The sequence below is a fragment of the Staurois parvus genome, unplaced genomic scaffold (assembly GCF_062004578.1).
Source record: "Staurois parvus isolate SC_StPar_1 unplaced genomic scaffold, SC_StPar_1.0 ptg000132l, whole genome shotgun sequence".
Classification (NCBI taxonomy): domain Eukaryota; kingdom Metazoa; phylum Chordata; class Amphibia; order Anura; family Ranidae; genus Staurois; species Staurois parvus.
In genome coordinates this window covers 1410728-1435008 of record NW_028317928.1, presented here as the reverse complement: position 1 = coordinate 1435008, position 24281 = coordinate 1410728, and the positions used below count along the sequence as shown (strand labels likewise).

The 24281-nt window shown below is 44.0% G+C and overlaps 1 protein-coding gene across 2 annotated transcripts; it reads left to right on the top strand.

Annotated features, from left to right (window-relative positions):
* The first annotated feature begins 2868 nt into the window (after positions 1 to 2868).
* On the top strand, positions 2869 to 23868 carry LOC149466125 (uncharacterized). 2 transcript variants are annotated; one of them, XM_089672844.1, is made up of 5 exons: positions 2869 to 2981; positions 5934 to 6060; positions 10259 to 10411; positions 18032 to 18164; positions 21156 to 23868. In XM_089672844.1, exons 2-5 carry the CDS (start codon positions 5944 to 5946, stop codon positions 22172 to 22174), a joined length of 1422 nt encoding a protein of 473 aa, XP_089528970.1. In that variant the 5' UTR covers positions 2869 to 2981; positions 5934 to 5943; the 3' UTR covers positions 22175 to 23868. The 2 variants fall into 2 exon arrangements, with proteins under 2 accessions (XP_089528970.1, XP_089528969.1); XM_089672843.1 differs by having other exon boundaries at positions 2885 to 2993.
* Positions 23869 to 24281: the final 413 nt, after the last annotated feature.

The following is a 24281-nucleotide window of genomic DNA, read 5'->3' as shown; positions in this document are numbered from 1 at the left end:
TTTGCTCTCTTAAAGTTGAGCATTTTTTATTTTTCCAGTATGTGCTTATTGTTTACAGCTAACAATAAATTAAATCATGTTATGGTCACTGCTACCCAGATGTTCTTTTATATGGATATTTGTAATAAGCTCTGTATGGTTTGAGATTACCAGGTCCTGCAGAGCATCATTCCTAGTTGGGGCTTCTATGAACTGTACCATAAAATTGTCCTGTAGTAGGTTTATAATTTTTTGCCCTGCAGTACCATTACTCCAGTCAATTTCCAGGTAGTTAAAATTCCCATTATTATCACTGTCCCAGCCCTTTCGATCTGTGCAAGGAGCTGAGTCTCCATCTCCTCATTAACACTGGGAGGCCTATAACAAACTCCAATGATGTCCTTCGTAGTACGCACCCCCATGTGCAGTTCCACCCATAATGCTTCAGCCTCAGCACACTCGAACGTTGTATACGAAAATCGAACCACTGTTCCTCGCATGGAATTTTTCTTCCGACTTTCCCAAAGTGTGTACCCCATTGCACTGCACCTGCAACTGAAAGTGCAGTGCATTTAAGCACCACAAACCAAAAATGCTATTTAATTAAAATCCCCCATCTATTGATGTCTCCATGCTTTATTTTGCTGAGAAATAATTTTGAAAAACACATTTTTTCTGGCAGTAGCCATCTTGAGTAAGGGGCAGAGGATTTGTGTAGCATTTACTTCCTGGAATCCGTCTGCCGTTAGCTCAGGCATAGACTGAGATGAGAACCCTCCCCTCCTGGGATGTATGACATCAATTGCCTAGGCTGGAAACCAGAAAGTAACTGAAGAAATGTAAAAAACAGTTTAAAACAAGTAAATGTAATATACTTACTTATATATTTACTAATGCTAGCAGTATGAAGATGAACTACTTGCCCTGTGCCCTATAGAAGAAATACTGCTACAGGGCGGCAGGGCTGCACAGTCACATATATATACGTGATTTGCATCTCCAGGTAGGGAGCGTGTGCGCACCGCCCTACCCGCGCCGCCATTGGTGGCTAGGAATGTCAATCACCGGGTCCCGGACAGAGATTCCCCACCGGCACCCGGTGATCGTCAGGCAAAACTGACAGGGGAGAGACCTGTCTGTAAACAAAACAGGTCACTCTCCTGCCAGCAAGGACATGCTGCTTTGTATTTCTCTACACAGCATGTCTCCCTAGTAAAACAGACAGCACACAGTTAACCCTTTGAGTGCCCCAGATGTTAACCCCATCCTGTCCAGAGTCATTAGTACAGTGCTTTTTATTAGCACTCATCACTGTATTGGTGTCATTGGGGATGTCAGTGGCAGTTAGTCAGTCCCCCCCCCCCCAATGTCAGAATGCTTGCCGCAGTTCCGCTATAAATCGCTGATCGCCGCCATTAGTAGTACAAAAAAAAATTTAAATTCCAGTATATATACCGCCATTTGTAGGCACTATAACTTTGACGTAAACCAATTAATTTACACATTCTTTTTTAGCAAAGACACGGAGCAGAATACATTTGGCCTAAATTAGATTTTTTACATTTTTTATTGGACATGTTTTAAAGGAAAAAGTAAAAAATATTGTTTTTTTTTTCAAAATTGTTGGTCTTTTTTTGTTTATAGTATAGAAAATGAAAAAACGCACAGGCGATCAAATACCACCAAAAGAGAGCTCTATTCGTGGGGAAAAAAAAGGACATAAATTTCATTTGGATGCAGTGTTGCATGACAGCGCAATTGCCACTTAAAATAACACACAGCGCCGTATCGCAAAAAATGGCCTGGTCAGGAGGGGGGCGGGGGAATCCTCTGGAGGACAAGCGATTAAAAGTAGTCAGTGCCAATTGAGGGAGTGAGGTCCCGCTTTTAGTATGGTTCCCTTTGGTGATTAAAAATACAACAAAACAAACAAAAAAAACCCCCTAAATTTTAAGTACTGTATTAAAGAAAAAAAATTATATAAAACAAAATCTTTTCTCCATCTATTCAATCTATTTCTGTCTATTTTCTATATAATCTCTAAACTATATCTTATGTGGATATATATATATCTCCTCCATTTAATGTCTGTATATGACTTGCCTTTGCCCCTCCATCTCTTGCAGTGTCTCCTCTATGATGTATCTAGTCTCCCCCTCCATCCCTTGCTGTGTCTCTTCTATGATGTCTCTAGTCTCCCCCTCCATCCCTTGCAGTGTCTCCTCTATGAATTCTCTGGTCTCCCCATCCATCCCTTGCTGTGTCTCCTCTATGATGTCTCTGGTCTTTCCATCCATCCCTTGCAGTGTCTCCTCTATGATGTCTCTGGTCTCCCCATCCATCTCTTGCTGTGTCTCCTCTATATCTGTGGCTGTGTCTCCTCTATGATGTCTCTGGTCTCCCCATCCATCTCTTGCTGTGTCTCCTCTATATCTGTGGCTGTGTCTCCTCTATGATGTCTCTAGTCTCCCCCCCCCCCATCTCTGGCAGTGTCTCCTCTATGATGTCTCTGGTCTCCCCATCCATCCCTTGCTGTGTCTCCTCTATGATGTCTCTGGTCTCCCCCATCTCTGGCAGTCTCTCCTCTATGACGTCTCTGGTCTCTCCATCCATCCCTTGCTGTGTCTCCTCTATGATGTCTCTGGTCTCTCCATCCATCCCTTGCAATGTCTCCTCTATGATGTCTCTAGTCTCCCCATCCATCTCTTGCTATGTCTCCTCTATATCTGTGGCTGTGTCTCCTCTATGATGTCTCTAGTCTCCCCCCATCTCTGGCAGTGTCTCCTCTATGATGTCTCTAGTCTCTCCGTCCATCTATCATGTATCTCTCTCATACATTCCGTTCACAGACCTACATAAAGCCTCCCGCGTGCATGAACCCGCCTCTCGGGACCGCGGACCTTACCGCGCGCGCAGAGTGTTCCCGGCGCCGCGCACGTCCGCACGTCGTGTGATGCTGATCTGTGTAGCTGTGGTCCAGATTTGGAGCATAACAAAGGCTGGTGAGTGTGCAGGTGGGTTCTGTCTCCATTCCTCTCCGGGTGTCGGGGGTTGATCAGTGCAGACTGGGGGAGGGTTGCACATTCCTGTCCTCTGTATAGTGCTGGGTGGGATGGCCATGGTGGATGGATGGGTATGATGGGAATCCCTTGTAGTTGGTTCAAAGGTCATTCCACCCAACATTGGAATCACAGATTTCAGAGAACCAATCATTTTGCGGTGAGGTGGTGTGACCCCGGAACCTGTACGATGTACAATGTCCTCGCCCCCCCATGTCGCAGGGTGCGATGGAAGTCGCTTGGCACAAAGTTGTGTTTATTTCTGATTTTCCTTCAGCATGGTACATAGTGTCCGCTTTCTTCATAGCCCACCTTTCTGCTGCCCCCTACTGCCTTGCCGACTGCAGAGGAGACTCCATCACTTGATGCTGGCTGGGGCTGTGTGCTTCCAGTGAAACACACAGAGCCCAGCGAGGACAGCAAGTAAGTGGATGGGGATGTAGCTTGTAATTATACTTGGGGGGGTCACCTTCATTCTGTGACTGCATTAGAGTGGTATTAAACCCAAAAACAATATTTTTCAGCTTCCACTCCTTCAATGTGGTGACTGCATTAGAGTGGTATTAAACCCAAAAACAATATTTTTCAGCTTCCACTCCTTCAGTGTGGTGGCTGCACTAGTTTTCTTTTTTGGGATTTGTTCACTTGATGATCAGGCCAATAGGTCTTGGGCTGCTTTCACACTGATCTGTTTTTCTTCCACTTTTACATTTAAAAAAGAAAACCATGGGACCATGCATTGTTGGTGAACGCTTCACCCTGATCCACTGTGTTTTTTTAAATTTTAAATCCTGCTTGCTGCATTTTTGGTGCGGTGAAAAAAATGCACCAACCCCCCCTCCCCCTTTAAAATCAATGGAAAAATTTAGCAAAAACGCATCAAACTTGTCAACCTTGCAGCACAGGCAGTGTGAGGTAACCCCATTGGTACACAAAAGATGGGAGCAGGCATCCCTCAACGCCACCTCAAGCAGCCTAATGAATGTAATGGTGTTGGCCTCGGCTGCCGCTCCAGCTATACCTCAACGCATTTCATCCTACCGTCCGGGGCTTGGTCACCAAGCCAGGGCAAAAGACATCGGAGGAGTTGCTGGAGCAGTGTCGAAGGTCAACACTGTTACTTTCATTGGACTGGTGGAGGCGGCTGCCACTCTAGCCATTCCCATTGATGCATTTTGCCCCACCTACCGGGGGGTGGCTTGTTCAGAGGTGTGACCAAGCGCCAGTGGACAGGGCGAAACACGTTAGGGGTGGGGCGTGGCTGGAGCAGCGTCTGAGGCCAACACCGTTGCTTTCATTGGACTGGTTGAGGCGGCGTCCATTTTTTCCGACCAAAAACGCACACGCGTTGCATTTTTTGTCGCATGTCCTTTAAAAAATGCACAGCAAAAGCATTAAGAATGTGGTATATACGCCACTCAGAGCCAAGCAATGTGAAGCAACTCCGCTGGTATAATGAAGACGGGAGCAGGCGTCCCTCAACACCACCTCAAGCAGCCCAATGAAAGTAATGGTGTTGGCCTCAGCTGCCGCTCCAGCTATACCTCAACGCGTTTCGCCCCACCCTCTGGTGCTTGCTCACCAAGCCAGGGAAAAACACATTGGAGGAGTTGCTGGAGCAGCATCTGAGGCCACTCAAATCCAGGCAATGTGAAACAACCCCACCCGTATGCAGAAGACGAGAGCAAGGGTCCCTACACTGATTCAGAAGCAATGATGGCTGGAAGAAATGGTCGCTCCCTCAACCAGTCCAGTGAAAGTAACGATGTTTGCCACAGCTGCCACTCCAGCCACGCCCACTGACACATTTTGCCCCACCTACAGAGTTGTTTCCAAGCTCCAGTGGACAGGGTGAAACACGTCAGGGGTGGGGCATGGCTGGAGTTGTGGCTGAGGACAACACCGTTCCTTTCATTGGACTGGTTGATGCGGCGTCCATTTCTTCTAACATGTAAATGAATTTGTTTACGTGAAAGTGATAGTGTTTAAAAATGGCGGTATAGATACTTGGATTTTTATTATTTTTTTATACTAGTAATGGTGGTGATCAGCGACTGCGGGACTACGGCAGGCAATCTGACACTGGGGTGGAACTGACTAACTGCCACTGACCTCCCCAGTGACACCAATACAGTGATCGGTGGTAATAAAAAGCACTGACACTGTACTACTAAGGGTAGGGACATCTGGGGCGATCAAAGGGTTAACTGTGTGCTGTGTGCGTGTGTTACTGTGTACGCACACTGCTTTGTATTACTCTGCAATGCAGAGCCATACAAAGCAACGTGCTGGAGCTGACGGGAGAGATCTGTATTGTTTACATACAGACCTCTCCCCTGTCAGTGATACTCGGTGATTGCCGGGTGCCAGCGGGGAATCACCGGCCAGGACACGGGGTGTATATATATATATATATATATATATATATATATATATATGTGTATGTATGTATGTATATATATAGATGTGTATATGTGTGTGTGTGTGTATATATATATATATATATATATATATATATATATATATATATATGATTTTGCGCAGCCCTGCCACCCTGTAGCAGACGTTCTGCTATAGGGCGCTCGGGAAGCGGTTAGTATTCAGAGCAAACTCCCCCATCTGGGTGACAAATCATGCCGGAACGCAGACCGATCCTCGGAGGACGTCCTATGACATCCTTCCAGGACAATAGGGCTCCCTCCCGGCCTTCGTATTACAGTAGACTGGGTGGGAAGGGGTTAAATAAATAAAAATATGTTTTCATCAGTCTAAACCATCTAGCATCCTGGTTTTTAATTAGGACAGATGTACAGTATTCTGATTATTCTGATTATCATTTGCTTTTCCTTTTTTGCCCTGCTCCTCTTGTGATGTATTCTTTATTCGTTCTTTCAGTGAATACAGCATGGATTGGGGTATTGACCGACTCCCAGACTTGGAGGGAAAAGACAAGATATTGGATCCGTTGCCCGGAAGGATCTTAAAACTCGCTATGGAAATCACCTTCCTCCTCACTGGCGAGGTAAGGAATTCTGGGAAATTCAGAGGCAGACATTCCATCACTAACTTGTTCTGTGATGACGAATTTTAAAGGGTTTGGATCCCAATCACAGGAAAGTGGTTGTGTGTGCGTACTGTGTGCTGATTTTACTGGGAATCTAGTTGTTTTCATTTCCTATAAACTGAATAAAATCAGTATCCAAATATTACAAACAAAACAAAAATTGTGCAAATTATACAAATAAATGTGAAAAATTATGAAAAATGAATACCCTATACCTTAAAAGTCCAAATTTCACAGCTGAAAGTCCAAAATATAAATCATAAATCCTCTTTAGTGTCAGTATCTCTTCAAATAATCTTCAATGTGATAGTCAAAAAATGAAATCCAATATCGCTGTGTACCTCAAAAAATACAAAAACGAAAAAAGTGTATTATCCTCAGTGCAACAATAATCACAAACATATATACAGTGAAGGAAATGCGTATTTGATCCCCTGCTGATTTTGAATGTTTGCCCACTCACAAAGAAGTGATCGAGAGACAGAATAGCAACAAAAAATTCAAAAGAAATGCATGTCTAACAAATGATGACTGATTTGCATGTTCAAGAGGGAGATAAGTATTTGATCCCCTATCATTCAGCAGGATTTCTGGCTACCAGGTGTCTTTCATACAGGTAACAAGCTGAGATTAGAAGCAGTCTCTTAAAGGGAGTGCTGCTAATCTCATTTTGTTACCTGTATAAAAGACACCTGTCCACAGGAGCAATCAAACAATCAGATTCCAAACTCTCCACCATGGCAAAGACCAAAGAGCTGTCCAAGGATGTCAGGGACAAGATTGTAGACCTACACAAGGCTGGACTGGGCTACCAAACTATCGCCAAGCAGCTTGGTGAGATGGTGACAACAGTTGGTGCAATCATTCGCAAATGGAAGAAACACAAAACAACTGTCAGTCTCCCTAGGTCTGGTGCATCATGCAAGATCTCACCTCGTGGAGTGTCAATGATCATGAGAACAGTGAGGAATCATCCTAGAACTACATGTGAGGATCTTGTTAATGATCACCAGGCAGCTGGGACCACAGTCACCAAGAAAACAATTGGTAACACACTACGCCGACAAGGATTGAAATCATGTAGTGCCCACAAGGTCCCTCTGCTCAAGAAAGCACATGTCCAGGCCCGTCTGAAGTTTGCCACTGAACATCAGAATGATGCAGAGGAGGACTGGTTGAAAGTGTTGTGGTCAGATGAGACCAAAATTCAGCTCTTTGGCATCAACTCAACTCGCCGTGTTTGGAGGAGGAGGAATGCTGCCTTTGACCCCAAGAACACCATCCCAACTGTCAAACGTGGTGGAAACATTCTGCTTTGGCGGTGTTTTTCTGCTAAGGGGACAGTACAACTGCACTGCATCAAAGGGACGATGGATGGGGCAATGTACCGTCAAATCTTGGGTGAGAACCTTCTTCCCTCAGCCAGAGCATTGAAAATGGGTAGTGGATGGGTGTTCCAGCATGACAATGACCAAAACACAAGGTCAAGGCAACAAAGGAGTGGCTCAAGAAGAAGCACATTAAGGTCCTGGAGTGGCCTAGCCAGTCTCCAGACCTTAATCCGATTGAAAATCTGTGGAGGGAGCTGAAAGTTCGAGTTGCCAAACGGCAGCCACCAAACCTTAATGACTTGGAGAGGATCTGCCAAGAGGAGTGGGCCAAAATCCCTCCTGAGATGTGTGCAAACCTGGTGGCCAACTCCAGGAAACGTCTGACCTCTGTGATTGCCAACAAGGGATTTACCACCAAGTACTAAGTCATGTTTTGTGAAGGAGATCAAATACTTATTTCCCTCATGAACATGCAAATCAGTCATCATTTGTTAGACATGCATTTCTGCTGAATTTGTTGTTGCAATTTTGTCTATTCTACCGGTAATCGGCATTCCTCAGAGGGGACATGTACACTGATCATCAGGGCACTGATGATCAGTGTGCCCTGGTGATCAGTGTAGCCACAGCAGTGCCACCTGTCAGTGTCTATCAATGCCACCTATCAGTGCCTCATCAATGCCGCATATCAGTGCCTACCAGTGCATATCAATGCCACATATCAGTGCCCATCTGAGCTGCATTTCAGTGTCACCTATCAGTGCCAGTCAGTGCTGCCTATCAGTGCCATATATGAGTGCTGCCTTTCAGTGCCCATCAGTGATGCCTGTCAATGCCCATCAGTGCCCATCACTGCAGCCTATCAGTGCCCATCACTGCAGCCTCATAAGCGCACATCAGTGAAGGAGAAAAATCACTTATTTACAAAATTTTAGAACAAAAACTAAGAAAAAAAGTTGTTTTTTTTTTCAAAATTTTCAGTTGTTTTTGGTTTAGCAAAAAATAAAAAAACCCAGAGGTGATTAAATACCACCAAAAGAAAGCTCCATCTGTCTAAAAAAAAAAAAAAAAATGATAAAAATTGTATATGGGTACAGTGTTGCATGACCGCGCAATTGTCATTCCAAGTGCGACAGAGCTGAAAGTTGAAAATTGGCCAGGGCTGGAAGGAGTTATAAGTGCCCTGTAGGCGACGGGTTAAAGGAACCCTGGGTAGCAGTAAAAATATTCAGAGGTTCTTATCCTTCTTGCTCTATTTACACCATTACAGACCCCGTCACTAGTATTCACTTTTCAATGTAAACTCTTATTTCAATACCGAAGATATGACAACTTCCACCCTGACCCTTCCTCCACTCCGGCTGTGGTCTGTTGTCTGTATTGAAAGAAGGGTTTAGACTGAGAAGTGAAAACCGGTGACAGGGTCTCTTTAACAATTATCTGCCCGGCCTATGGCCGAACGGCGGCCTGCAAAATCCCTCAGCATTCCCAGGCATTCGCCGTTTGCGCGCCTGCAGAGCCGCGTAGCGGCGCGATCTGTCACCGGCCGTGTACCTCAGACACGGCCGATGACAGATCTGTGTACTGGCCCGTTGCCGATGACCAATCACAGCAGGTCACATGACCGTTGTATACAGTGGATGGCTTCATTCATGCCATCCATTGTATACTAGTGTGTGTAGCTGTGATTGGTCACAGCGATCACATGCACAAGCTGGGCTAATCACAGCCCAGCTGTGTTATGTGATTAGCTGTGGCCAAATCACAGCTAAGCACAAAGAAAAAAAAAAAACCCTGAATGAATCAATGTCATTCAGGTAAATGCCTGCTTATAGCAAAGTAATTTCTTTGCTATAAGCAAATTGTGTAAAAAAAAAATACTGATCACTTCCCCAAAGTAGTACAATGTTATTATGGTAACATTGTACTACTTTGGTCATAGTGAAATATGAAAAAAAAGTAATAAAAAATGAAAAATAATAAAAAAATATAAAAAAAATTATATATATATATATTTTTTTTCATACTGTCACCAGTCAGTGTCCCTGATCACCGCCATGCCAGTTATATGATGACGCTGTACTGCACTGGTGACAATATGTAAAAAAAAAATAGTGAAAATAATTTTTTTAATTTTTTCATTTTCAGGAAAATTATGACAAAAAAAATACAACTTCAAAAACTCGCCATGCCTCTTATGAAATACGTCGGACTGTCTACTTTGCAAAAAGGGGTCATTTGGGGGATATCTGTACTGTTCTGACATTCTTGGACCTCAAGATATTAGATTGGCTGTCAGTACTTCAGGATTGATCAATATTCAGATCTATACCATAGTTTGTGAACTCTATAACTTTCCTACAAACTAAAAAATGCATCCTAATTTTGGTTATTTTCACCAAAGACATGTAGCAGAATACATCTCGGCCTAAATTTATGAAGAACAATTATTTATTTGCAAACGTTTATAACAGAAACAAAGAAAAACGTGGTTTTTTTTTCAAAATTTTCGGCCTTTTTTTGTTAATTTAGCAAAAAATAAAAACCCCCGGCGGTGATTAAATACCACCAAAAGAAAGCTCTAGTTGTGTGAAGAAAATGATAAAATTTTAGCTTGGGTACAATGTTGTTTTACCGCGCAATTGTCATTCAAAGTGTCAGAGCACTGAAACGTGAAAAATGGCCTGGGAGGGAAGGGGGTAAAAGTGCCCGGTATGGAAACAGTTAAAGAGACTGTCACTTTTCCCATTTGGGGGAAGTGAAGCATCGTTCTTTCACGTTGAAGGCCTGAGACTACATATATGAACATGCGTGTCAATCCACAGGAATACATTCTGGTGAAGAAGCAGAGTGACTCCGGCGTCCTCGGTATTCCTGAAGGGTTCAGCTTGGATCTTCTGCCTCCGACAAGTAAGACCATCAACAACGCAAAGATCCTGGAACTGACCAACCACATGATTCTGCTGCTGACTGGAGAGGTGAGCACCACTCATGATTCACGGCATCGTGATGGCTAAGTAGTTGGCATGCACATCTGGCAGTGTTGGGGTCTCACTTCACATCAGACCAGTATGGACATATGTTCTATTTAGGTGATCTTGGTCTACTTCAATTTTTTGGGGCACTCCGGAAAAACCTTTCTGTTAACCACTTCCCGTCCAGCCCTTGTATATAAACGGCCAGACAGTGGCAGTCCAGGGCCGGGTTGCCGTTCATAAATGGCGCCTGCCCCATTTTGGACTGTGCGTGCTCCCTAGGATCGCGCAGCACCGCGATCCGGTGCCCGCTGTGTCCTCCGGCCACTGTGGAACCCCAATTATCGTACGGGACCTCTATGTGAGGTCCCGATCATGTGATCCTAGATTGTAAGCTCCAAGGAGCCAGGCCCTCCAATCCCTCTTGTATTGAACTGATTGGCCAATCAGTGATCACAGGAAAAGTAGTAAGCAATGATGTCACTTCTGACACCATTGCTTACTACGTGTGAAATCTGTGAATGATCACAGAGATCACATGGTACAGGGCTATTCACAACAGCCTTGTACCATGTGACCAATCACAGCTCTCACAGTATTTCTCAATGGCTTCAAGATTGCAGCCAGAGAGAAGGAGAAATGATTGCTTTTACAGCCTTTATGGGTGTAAAAACATTCAGTGTAAGCAAAAAAAAAAATCTTCACCCCCCACAAGTGGTACAGTGTCACTATGGTGACACTGTACTGCTAGGGTGACAGCATGTAAAAAAAACAAAAAAAAACCCCATAAATAATAATATAAAAAAATAAACTAAAAATGTTAAAAATTATAATTTTTGGTTATAAACTAATTTGGGTTATTTGGTTTTTACTAAAAAGATAACTTTTTAGGACAGGCCAGGATTTATGATGAAATATTATTTATTTGCAAAATTTTATAAGAAAAACACTTTTTTCAAAATCTTTTGACTTTTTCATTTATACAGCAAAAAAAAAAAAAAGTAAATACCACCAAAATAAAGCTTTATGTGTCTCAAAAAAAGCTAAAATATTCATATGGGTACAGTATTGCATGACCGTGCAATTGTCATTCAAATTGTGATAGCGCTGAAAGCTGGAAATTTGGCCTGGACAGGAAGAGGGTGAAAGTGTCCGGACTGGAAGTGGTTAAATGGGGTCTTGGTAGCAGGGCCGGGACAAGGTCATCTAGCTTCCAGGGAAACAATGACCATCCCCCCCACCAAAAAAAATGTAAGCACTAATCTCTACACTTACCCCCTAAGCATAAATTCCTTTTGCAAGCCTAAATCCTCCCCAAACACAAATTCCCCCTCTTCCCAGTACAAATTTCCCCCACACTCACTGAAATTCCCAACTTCGCAGCTAAGTTTTGCCCCCCACCCAGCTCAAATCCTCCACAAATACCCCTTCAGCACAAATCCACTCTACCCTTAAGTCCTCATGCACACGGGATGTTTTTACAGCGGCTGTTTTTGGCTTTTGACGCGTTTTTTTTCTACAGCCAGTAAACCCCCCAGCATGTGTTCCTATGTGTCCATGCACACATACACTGGAATCAACGTTTTTTTGGCTTTTGACGTTTTTTTCCTACAGCCAGTAAACCCCCCAACATGTTATCCTATGTATTCATGCACACATAGGCTGTAAACAACATTTTTTTTGGCAGGGGCACTTTTTGGCTGGAAAAAAAAAAACAGAACTAGTGGATTTCTAGAGGAATTTTTTAGCTATAAAAATGCTGTAACAGTGAAAAATGCAGTAAAACGCCGCAAACCGGCGTTTTTGTAAGTTTTCTTGACCAAAAAAAATTATTATTATTTGGTTAAAAGAAAAAACGCTAAAAACCTTTCCCGATCATGTGACCGCCGTGACCGCAAATCAGGGCGGTCACATGACCCTAAAACCCCGCCCTGCCTCCTGGCTTCTGGAACCCTTAAAGGGCGGGGGTTTTATGGTCATGTGACCGCCGTGATTCGCTGTCACGGCGGTCACATGATCGGGAAAGGTCCCGATCGAAAGAGGAGATCGGGACGTTTCCATGAGTACCGGACATGTGTGCTGGGAGCGTGCAGGGCGCACGCTCTCAGCACGTATGTTTTTCTTAATTGCACACAAATATGCGTCCGCTCTAGGCCCAGATGCTGGGAGGTCGCACATTTGTGTGCAGCCGGCGTGAAGCGGTTAAAAAAACTAAAAACCACAAACATGGAAAAACGTGAGAAAACGCAGCTAAATGCTAATGCAAAAACACAAAAAAATCTGAAAAACTTTTATTTTTAAGGTGACGTTACACAGCTAACGTTACCAGCGTGATTAAAACACCCCCCTGTGTGCATGGAGCAATAAATCTGCCTCTTCCAATAGAAATCCCCACCCAGGACCCCCCCTCAAGCCCTACTAGCACAAATCTCCCCCCCTTCCTAACACAAATCACCCCTTCTAGCACAGTCCACCCCAGGGGCGGACTGACCATTTTGAAACTCGGGCACTGCCCGAGGGCCCGGGGTCAGTAGGGGGCCCCATGAGATGCCCCTGGTACCTTTTTCATAGGCTTTTTTGAGTTTGGGCAAGGACACAGGGGCCCCATGATCCCCTATTGCCCGGGGGCCCCATGAGTTGTCATTCCGCCCCTGCAGTGCAGTCAGTACATCAGTGACACCCTGTAGACAGTGCAGTCAGTACATCAGTGACACCCTGTAGTCAGTGCAGTCAGTACATCAGTGACACCCTGTAGACAGTACAGTCAGTACGTCAGTGACACCCTGTAGACAGTACAGTCAGTACATCAGTGACACCCTGTAGACAGTACAGTCAGTACATCAGTGACACCCTGTAGACAGTGCAGTCGGTACATCAGTGACACCCTGTAGACCGTGCAGTCGGTACATCAGTGACACCCTGTAGACAGTGCAGTCGGTACATCAGTGACACCCTGTAGACAGTGCAGTCAGTACATCAGTGACACCCTGTAGACAGTGCAGTCACTACACTGTTCCTGTGCGGTCATCCCTCACATATATTTTACAGTATTGAGCAGTAAGCTCTGCTGCTACATTTTATCTCCTGGATCTGACAGATTTCAAAACTCCTTTTTATTTACAGTCTGAATTGTTGGGGCCGAGATCACACACCTGACGCTGACAGCGGCTCAGAAAGCAGTCTTCAGATATCCGGGTATAATTGAGAAACTTTAATCTGATGACAGGGTCTCATTAACACTAAATGTCCATTCCTAGCTTTTAGAAGTTTTAGATGGTCACATAAAGTGGAGTTCCACTCACCCTGTCAAAAATGAAGATTTTACCCCCTTCATGACCAGGCCATTTTTTGCTATACCGCATGTGATGGAACCGGACCCCGACTGCACTAGGGTATTTCCTATACCGGACCCCGCTTCCCTGTCCGAACACAAACCACGGACACTACTCTTGAACGAAACCAGGAAATAGACTGCTTTATTTTAACACAGGTACAAGATATAAACATTGAAGGGAAAAACCCCCCCTCCCTGCATATGGACACAGGGCGGGGCAAACCAAATCTAGCAAACAGAGACACATCAGCAGACACCCCCCACCAAGCCAATACACAAACACATACATCCCATAATAGTTTGCTCCCAAGCAAGACCCACAATACAACAATGGGATGTACCACATGGCAGTAAACAATGAACAACCCCCACACCCCACCTATACATGTCTACACAATATTAGGACAGATCACCCTGTACCCCTAAGAGGCACAGGGTGACTTACACATAGTAGGGATATGGGGAGCTGAGAAAGGGGTCTCCCCGCCTCTCCAAATGGGGCTGTGTTCCATGGGCCCCCCACCCAAAGTCACTCCCGTCACACCGCACTGTGCTACTTTAACTGGTAATTGTGCCATCATGCAACGCTGTATTCAAATGAAATTTTATTTTTTTTTTTCCCACACAAATAGAGCTTTCTTTTGGTCGTATTTGATCAATGCTGTGTTTTTTTATTTTTTGTGATATAAACGAGAACACATTGAAAAGAAAAAATATTGTACTTTTTGATATAAAACATATTAAAGTGGAGCTCCACTCACACTGTAAAAAAATAACAGTCAGAAGCTAACAAAACTGTAGCTGCTGACTTTTAAAAAACAGCCACTTACCTGTCCCACGATCCTGCAGTATCCTCCCCGTAGCCCGTTTCACCAGCCATCTGGTGTTCCATGCGCCGGCATCTTCAGTGTGGACACCCGGCTGTGACAGCTTGCGCCTTCACAGCTGGGTGCCCACTGCGCATGCGCGAGAAGTGCTGTGCTTGCTGAATGGCCCCGTAGTTTTCTGGGACCTGTCACGTGTCCCACAAGACTATGGGGAGGGAGGGGGGAGGACAATTTCTGCTTCCAATCGCAACAGAAGTGGGAGCGGGTACCTGTCAATTTTGGGTACCCCCTCCCCAAAGATGCCAATTCTTAATGGGGAACAGGGGCCCAGTCCTTAACCACTTCCAGTCCGGACATTTTCACCCCCTTCCTGTCTGTACACTTTCACCCCTTCCAGTCCGGACACTTTCACCCCCTTCCTGGCCAGGCCAATTTTCAGCTTTCAGCGCTTGCACACTTTGAATGACAATTGCGCTGTCATGCAACACTGTACCCATATGAATTTTTATAATTTTTTTTTTGCTATATAAATGAAGAAGTCCAAACAAATAGTGTTTTTCTTATAAAATTTTGCAAATAAATAATCTTTCTTCATAAATCTTGGCCAACATTTAGTCAGTAATCTTTATAGTAAAAAAAAAAAAACAACCCAAATTAGTTTATAACCAAAAATTAAAATAAAATAAAAAATGTTTTTACATTTTTATTTTTTTTTATATTATTATTATTTGTTTTTTTTTTTTTAACTACTTCCAGTCCGGATGCTTTTACCCCCTTCTTGTCCAGGCCAATTTTCAGCTTTCAGCGCTGTCACACTTTGAATGACAATTGTGCGGTCATGCAACACTGTACCCATATGAATTTTTTAGCCTTTTTTGAAACAGATAAAACTTTATTTTGGTGGAATTTTTTCCCCACTTTTTTTTTTTTTTTTGCTATATAAATGAAAAAGTCCAAAAATTTAGAAAAAAAAGTGTTTTTCTTATAAAATTTTGCAAATAAATAACCTCTCTTCATAAATCTTGGCCAAAATTTATTTGGTTATCTTTTTAGTAAAAAAAAAAGTAACCCAAATTAGTTTATAACCAAAAATTATTACATTTTTATATATTTTTTTTATATTATTATTTTTTTTAGTTTTTTAACATACTGTCACCCTAGCAGTACAGTGTCACCATAGTGATACTGTACTACTTGTGGGGCGTGATGAAGATTTTTTTTTTCTTACACTGATTGCTTTTACCGCCATAAAGGCTGTAAATGCAATCATTTCTCGTTTTCTCTGGCTGCATTCCTGCAGCCGTTGAGAAATACTGTGTGAGCTGTGATTGGTCTTAGCTTGTCACATGGTACAAGGCTGTTGTGAATAGCCTTGTACCATGTGACCTCTGTGATCATTCACAGATTTCACACGTAGTAAGCAATGATGTCAGAAGTGACATCTTGCGTACTACTCTTCATGTGATCACTGATTGGCCAATCAGTGATCACATGATCGGGACCTCGCACAGAGGACACAGCAGGCACAGGATCGTGGTGCCGCGCGCTCCCAGTGAGCGCGCACAGCCTGAAGATGCGTGCGCCGTTTATGAGCGGCAACCCACTCCTGCACTGCTCCCGTCCAGCCGTTTATGTACATGGGCCGGACGGGAAGTGGTTAAAGTGGAAGTTCCCCTTTTGGGTGGAGCTCCACTTTAAAGCTGAGCTGCAGCCTTCCCTTCAGTCTTGCACAGTTGTACAGGTTCCTCTACTGGAGAGAAATTGCTGTGATTTTACCGTGTGCCTAAGAAGTTGCAGAAAGTTGGAGCCTCCCTCATTTCCTGGCTGGAGAACATCAGCATCTTGTAGCCCTTTCATTCCCAGCCGGACTATCCCTGGCCCATCCACTTCATTCATTGGATTTCAGTTCTTTCAATCATGGATCAATTGCAATGCAGGGCTTAAAATTTCAAGTCCTGAGCTACTAGCCAGGCCTTAGAGTTACTCCCAACCAACAAACACACACGTACAGACATGTACATACACACAGAAACATGTACACACGCATAGAGACACCTCTGCACATACACAGACATGCACATACACAGAAACATGTACACACACACAGAGACACCTGTACACACACACAGACATGTACATACACACACACATATACACAAACATGTACACACACGCACAGAGCCACCTGTACACGCAGACATGTACATACACACACACATATACACAAACATGTACACACACGCACAGAGACACCTGTGCACATACACAGACATGTACACACGCACAGACACCTGTACACACACACAGACATGTACATACACACACACAAACATGTACACACACGCACAGAGACACCTGTACACACACACACAGACATGTACATACACACACACACACACATACACACACAGAAACATGTACACACACGCATAGAGACACATGTACACATACACACATACAGACACATGTATACACACAGGCACGTACAGACACGCATACACACAGATACATGTACATACACAGAAATACACACAGACACATGTACGTATATACATACACACACACAGAAACATGTACACACATGCACAGAGACACATGTACACACACACACATACAGACATTGTATACACACACAGGCACGTACAGACACGCATACACACAGATACATGTACATACACAGAAATACACACGAACATACGCACATACACACAGACACATGTACATACACACAGACACATGTACATACATACACAGACACATGTATATGTATACACAGACACATGTACGTACATACACACAGACACATGTACAGGTACACACATGTACATACACACAGACACATGTACATGCATACACAGACACACACACACACACGTACACACACACACACACCCTATTAAAAGTTGCAGTACTTCGTTGTTCACTCACAGAGTCGGGTACTGCACTCTAGGGGGAGGTAGAGAGCACAGCACACATTCCCTTCCTTTGCTTTCACTGCGCTCAGCTATTGAGCAGTCTGACGGCTCCCAGTGCCAATGACAGATCCGGCCTGAGCTCCGAGCCTGCTCAGCAAGACGGCTCTGGGGGACACACTTGCCCCCACCACAATTTCCATTCGCCATTGGCGAGCAGGCGTGTGGAAATTTCAAGCCCTGACCTAGGGTGACCTGCATGCAGGCACAGCCTGCCTCAAAACGCCCACCCTCCATGCTCACACCATCTCATCAAGGCATTTTGATATTTGCAGATCAGGGCTGATGGCTGATAGAGGAAAGGACTGTGGCCGGGTGGTTTGTTGTATTCAGGAGGATTTTTCATCAACTGTCGTTCTTAAGACCGCTCTAAAATGTTCGTTCTTCTGGGGACAATGGTGAATCTGGGTCTAAGCGAGATGGGTCTGTCTAAAGTTAGAAAAAATGTTTTTGCCTTTACAGACACTGATCATGTCATTTATTGCTCCAGGTCCCTCTCAAACATGACAATGTTGCCGTTTTCTTCACCACGGATGAATGGGAGTATTATAACGAGCACAAGAACCTATACAGTGACACCCCTAGACTAACGCCAGCAACCCCGCGATCCGAGCGATTACAACGTAAGTCTGCAAGGGTTTAGGGATGCAGTCAGGATGCTGGTACAGTGACTCCTGAAAAACAGGAGAGAAGGAATTCCACTTGTGTAACTTGCCCTGTAGAGGATTACCCCCCCCCCCTTCCTGACCAGGCCAGTTTTTACGTTACGGCGCTGCGTTACTTTAACTGACAATTGCGCGGTCATGCAACGCTGCACCCAAATGAAATTTACAGCCTTTTTTTCCCCACAAATAGAGCTTTCTATCAGTGGTATTTGATCGCCAGTGCGTTTTTTTAATTTTGTGCGCTATAAAAAAAAAAGACTGACAATATTTTTTACTTTTTGCTATTAAACATGTCCAATAAAAATCAAATTTCATCATAAATCTAGGCCAAAATGTATTCTGTGACATGTTTTTGCTAAAAAAAATTCAATACATGTAAATTAATTGATTTACGTGAAAGTTATAGCATTTACAAATGGCGGTATATATACTGGGATTTTTGTTTTTTTAATTTTTACTAGTAACGGCGGCTATCAGTGACTTATAGCGGGACTGCGGTGGGCATTCTGACACTGGGAGGGAACTGACTTGGTATCATTGACATCCCCAGTGACACCAATACAGGGATCGGTACTAATAAAAAGCACTGACACTGTACTAATGGCACTGGGCAGGAAGGGGTTAACTGTGTGCTGTTTTACTGTGTGTGTGCATCACTGTAAGCACACTGCTTTGCATGGCTCTGCTATGCAAAGCCATGCATAGCAGTGTGCAGGAGCTGACTGGAGAGAACTGTACTGTTTACATACTGTTCTCTCCCTCCATCGGTAATTCTCCTCGATCACGGGGTGTCGGCGAGTAATCACCAGCCGGGACCCAGTAATTGACAGCCAAGGCCACGAATAGCAGTGCAGGTAGAGCGCATGTGCCCCTACCCGGAAATGTAAAATCACATATATATACGTGATTTTGTGCACCCTTGCCGCCCTGTAGCAGTAAATCTGCTATAAGATGGCGGGAAAGCGGTTACACTGATATTACTTATTATTATTATTTATTATTATTACAACATGAGGACAGACAGTACATTTACAATACAATTTCATACAGTAGAAATCAGAGGGCCCTGCTCATTAGAGTTTATATTAAAGACATATTTTTTTAAAACAATAAACATGTTATACTTACCTGCTCTGTGCAATGGTTTTGCACAGAGCAGCCCCGATCCTCCTTTTCTCGGGTCCCCCGCCGGTTCTTCTGGCCCCTCCCTCCTGCTGAGTGCGCCAATAGCAATCTGATTGCTTTGGAGGTACCCAAATAGGCTAACCCCCTGAGCCGCTGCTCTGCATGTCCATTAACACACACAGCGTGGCTTGGCACTGTCCCCCTGCTCTCTCCTCATTTGCTCACTGGCTGTGATTGACAGTAGCGGGAGCCAATGGCTCCCACTGATGTCTCAGCCAGTGGGGAGGGAGATTCCCAGGAGAGTCGCTGCTCTCATGCACTTTTGTGCCAAGAAAGCATGAAGGTAAAAAAACTTTGAGCCTTTATAACCACTTTTAACTTCTATGGGCTTTACTACTGTCTTCAGTAAATTATAATGTATTATTGATTTATTGGGGGGGGAGCAGTAATGTAATTCCCTGAAGGCTAAGTTCACCTTTTAGAACATGTTACATGCTACACCCATATTTAAGTTATAACGTGTAACATGTTCCAGCACAGCACCCCCCTTATTTAGGGTATAACATGTTTCAGCATAGTGTACCCCCCCCCCCCCACCCCCTGACATCTGGGGAGTGATAACGTAATTCATTTAAATTACAGTTGTGCTCAAAAGTTTGCACACCCTTGAAGAAATCAGTCCGATTTTCAATATCCATGCCAAAGTTTCACGATCATGCCAAAAACTGTGTTAATAACATAAAAAAAAACAAAAACAACCCCCCCCCCAAAAAAAAAAGGCGGACTCAATGGACTTCTCAGTCTTTTTCTGCCTTCACTTTTCTATGTTTTATTTAAGGATAGTGGTCATATGAGGCCATTCATGATCACATAATTGTTTGACTGCTTTTTAAATCCTAAAGAAATCTGCCAAATGGCGCTGACCAAATGTTTCCCTCCCCCTGGAATGTTTGGCCTTGGTACAGACACACAAGGGGACACACACGGGTTTACAATGGCAATTAAAGGTTAATTTCCCACATACAGGGGAAACTCGAAAAATTAGAATATCCTGCAAAAGGTGCAATATTCTAGGCTCAAAGTGTCCCACTCTAATCAGCTAATTAAGCCATAACACCTGCAAAGGGTTCCTCAGCCTTTAAATGGTCTCTCAGTCTGGTTCAGTAGGAATCACAATCATGGGATTCAAGGCTCCTGTAGGAAATAATAATGCACATTTTTTCTTCAAAAATATGTAATTTATTATTTTTTCCTGAAAGGTGAACTTGGTGTTCGGTTCATATTTTCTCCAACTTTTACCAGTTGGATCTTCAGGCTTCTGCAGATGCAGCCTTTAGCTGCACTCTGAGTTGGGTCTATGACCCTTGTTTGTTTTGTTGGACCTGTCGGCACTGTTTTTTGTTTCCTTTTTGTTACCCGCCTCACTATTCATTGCTTAGAGATACCCTAAGGTCTATAAATATGCAGTGTCCTGTACTGTGGGATTTGAAAAAAGAGGAATTTTGACTTGCCTGAAGATCCTGTATCTTGGAGTACTCTAATTCAGGACTCAGGCCACCCTCCCCTCTGTTCCATTGCTGGCTAAAAAATGAGGACTTCCAGAGAGGGGCAGGGTTATAGGACCATGCCCAGGGTGCAAGCCCAGAAAAAATCACCTGAAGGTAGCCACCTATAACCCAGTGTCTATGGATATTCAGCCTGTGCCCTGCTCTGTACTCCAAGTTATGGAAATTACAGGCAGGCCAAAATTCCTCCTTGTGCGAAGTATTATATTGATTGTGTTTTTACAATTTATATTTCATTTTCAGTCTGTGCTTTTAACAGGTCGAACAGTTATCCGAGAAACAGCCAATCAGCAGCCAAAACGCAGAAGAACTCAAAAAGTGAAAGGGCCGCGAAAAAAAAGGTACATCCGGAAGAAGGACAGGAAGCCTGCCACCCAGCAGGATGGCCATCCCTCAGAAAACGGTATGGAGTACAGAGCCGATGACAACGACGAACGCTTCGACCCCCGATTGATGGTGAAGTGCAAAGAGTGTGACAGAAAATTCCAGAACAAGGCAGCCTATTTATCTCATCTAAGGGCGCACACCCGGGTGTTTAAATGCAACCTTTGCGACCTTTTTTTGTCAAACAAGCAGCTCCTTATCCAGCATAAGAAGCAGCACGCTGAATCCAAGCCGTACGCTTGTCCCACCTGCGGCAAACATTTTCCCCGCCTCGTCAACCTTGAAATACACCAACGACTACACAGCGGCGAGCGTCCCTTCTCCTGCACCGAATGCAGCAAAGGTTTCTCCTGCCTGGCGAACCTGATTAAACACAGTCGGATTCACACCGGAGAGAAACCATTTACATGTACAGAGTGCGGCAAATCCTTTGTTAAGAGCTCGCACCTGTCACGGCACAAACGCATTCACACGGGCGAGAAGCCATATACCTGCGAGCATTGCGGCAAGCGGTTTACGAACAAAGAAAATTTGGTGACCCATCGGCGCTATCACACAGGGGAGAAGCCTTTCTCGTGCGGCGAGTGTGGCAAAAAGTTCTCGTTTAAATCGCACATGATCATCCACCAGCGCATGCACACGGGTGAGAAGCCGTTCAAGTGCACTGACTGTGGCCGGGGTTTTGCAGATCGTTCACACTTGCTGAAGCACATGCGTAGTCACACGGGTGAAAAGCCATTCCCTTGTAAACACTGTGGGAGATGCTTTGCCCGGCGCTCGCACTGCAGCAACCACGAAAAGACGCACATGCGTGAAAAAAAGTTCCAGTGTCCCGATTGTGGAAAGGGGTTTGGGCTGAAGAGCCAGCTGAAGAGGCATTGGAAGACCCACTAAGTAATGGAAATAAGACTCTTTTCTTCTCTTTGGATGAGTGGACATGAAGGACCGTGATATGCTGATCAGAGACCAGTGCTGTTCTGTAAACACTTCCACCCCAAAGAGTTCAGGGTCAAGTAGATGATCATTATAACCATGAAGACCACTTTCCTCAGTATCGGACGTTTTGTGGAAGAGTTTACTTGGGTGCAAAGGACAACACAAAAGCATGCCTTCAAAGTGTATCGAAAGCCCAAACTTAGTTTTGTATGGAGTGGGAAATGGTTGTCAACCTTGTTAGGTTTTTAAAGGATAAGTTCACCTTTTGGACAAAAATAATAAATGCACATTTTTTTGCAGGTAAAAATGTGCATTTATTATTTTTGTCCAAAGGAGCCTGGAAAGCATTGCACCATCGATCAGTAGATTGCTAATGCCCTGCAGATCTCCTGCAGACCTGTCAGAATATCTGCTTGCCGTATGGGATGTGCGGTCAAGCGGATATTCTTGACATTCTTGATGTATGGGATATATGGACAAGCAGATATTCTTGACATTCTTGATGTATGGGATGTACGGTCAAGCAGATATTCTTGATAGGGAGCTTCAATGATAGTTCAGAATATCTGCTTGACCGTACATCCCATACATCAAGAATATCTGCTTGACTGCACATCCCATACATCAAGAATATCTACTTGACCGTACATCCCATACATCAAGAATATCTGCTTGACCGTACATCCTATACATCAAGAATATCTGCTTGACTGTACATCCCATACATCAAGAATATCTACTTGACCGTACATCCCATACATCAAGAATATCTGCTTGACCGTACATCCCATACATCAAGAATATCTGCTTGACCGTACATCCCATACATCAAGAATATCTGCTTGACCGTACATCCCATACATCAAGAATATCTACTTGACCGTACATCCCATACATCAAGAATATCTGCTTGACCGTACATCCCATACATCCCATACGGCAAGCAGATATTCTGACAGGCCTGCAGGAGTCCATCATCATTGAAAACTACAAGCCGACAGCCGCTAAGGCTGTTGGGACTTGCAGTTCATTCATGGAAGTGAACCATTTAGGAGATATTCTCTCTTCTTTAGAGCTGGTGCATGCGCTCTGAAGGAACGGCATATCCGTGCCTTTCCTTCAGAGTACTGTGCCGTGGCCCGGCGTGATGTGACGTCATCTCTAAGGTAAGTCCTTCATAATGTGCTAGTATGTAATGCATACTAGCAAATTATGACATTACCTTGCAGGGGACTTTTTTTTTTGTCCTTCGGTTTACTACCTCTTTAAGCATTATTTTGGAGCAGAATTGCACATTTTTTCAGGTGTTTCCACTAGGCATTTTTATGTGGCCAATGGAAAGCTGAAAAAGGGGCGGAAAGCTGTCATTTGAGCTGAAAACGTGCAACAAAATGCACATGTCACGCTTTTCAGGTATTTCCATTGAAGTCCTGGGACAAAAAGGCTCAGTTCTGCCCAAAAAGTAGCTTGTGTACTTTTTTGAGCGACAGGCGTTTTGCTACAAGCGAAAGAACGCTCAGATGTGGACAAGGGCTATCGAAAATGATACATTTTTGCTTGTTGTGCGTTTTTGAGCTGCAAGCTACAAAATTATCAAGTGTGAACAATGTTAATGGTACAATGGTCAGTCAAAAATGAAGTCTTTAAAAGCATGTAACTTGCATGACTTACTTGCTAGGTACTCCTGTCCTTCATATGGCTTTACTGGATTGCCCCAGTCCATCTCATACTTTTGTCAGTAATTTGGTGATCTAGGAAACCTGGCTTGTGAAAACCTGCAGAAAGCTTGATGTAGTGGAGTGTAAACTGACAGCTGGGTAAAGCAACAGGATTACATAAAAAATATAATATAAAAATATTATAGATGTAATTTCTTTTCATTAATGTCCATCCAGTTCAGAGACTTCCACATCCTTACCTAGCAGGGCCGATACCAAGTCAATTCAGGTACATACACTGCTTGCATTAAAAATGCATTTAAATATGTTTTAATGATTACAGAGCTGCATTAACTCCTTCGCGCTGAGCGTACGCAAATATGTGGCCTCTCATGGTGGCTGTTGGG

Coding starts and splice junctions, on each gene's coding strand:
- LOC149466125 (XM_089672844.1), top strand. CDS start 5,944: ATGGATTGGGGTATTGACCGACTCCCAGACTTGGAGGGAAAAGACAAG. Junction 6,061..10,258: donor CCTTCCTCCTCACTGGCGAG/GTAAGGAATTCT, acceptor GTCAATCCACAG/GAATACATTCTGGTGAAGAA. Junction 18,165..21,155: donor GCGATCCGAGCGATTACAAC/GTAAGTCTGCAA, acceptor TGCTTTTAACAG/GTCGAACAGTTATCCGAGAA.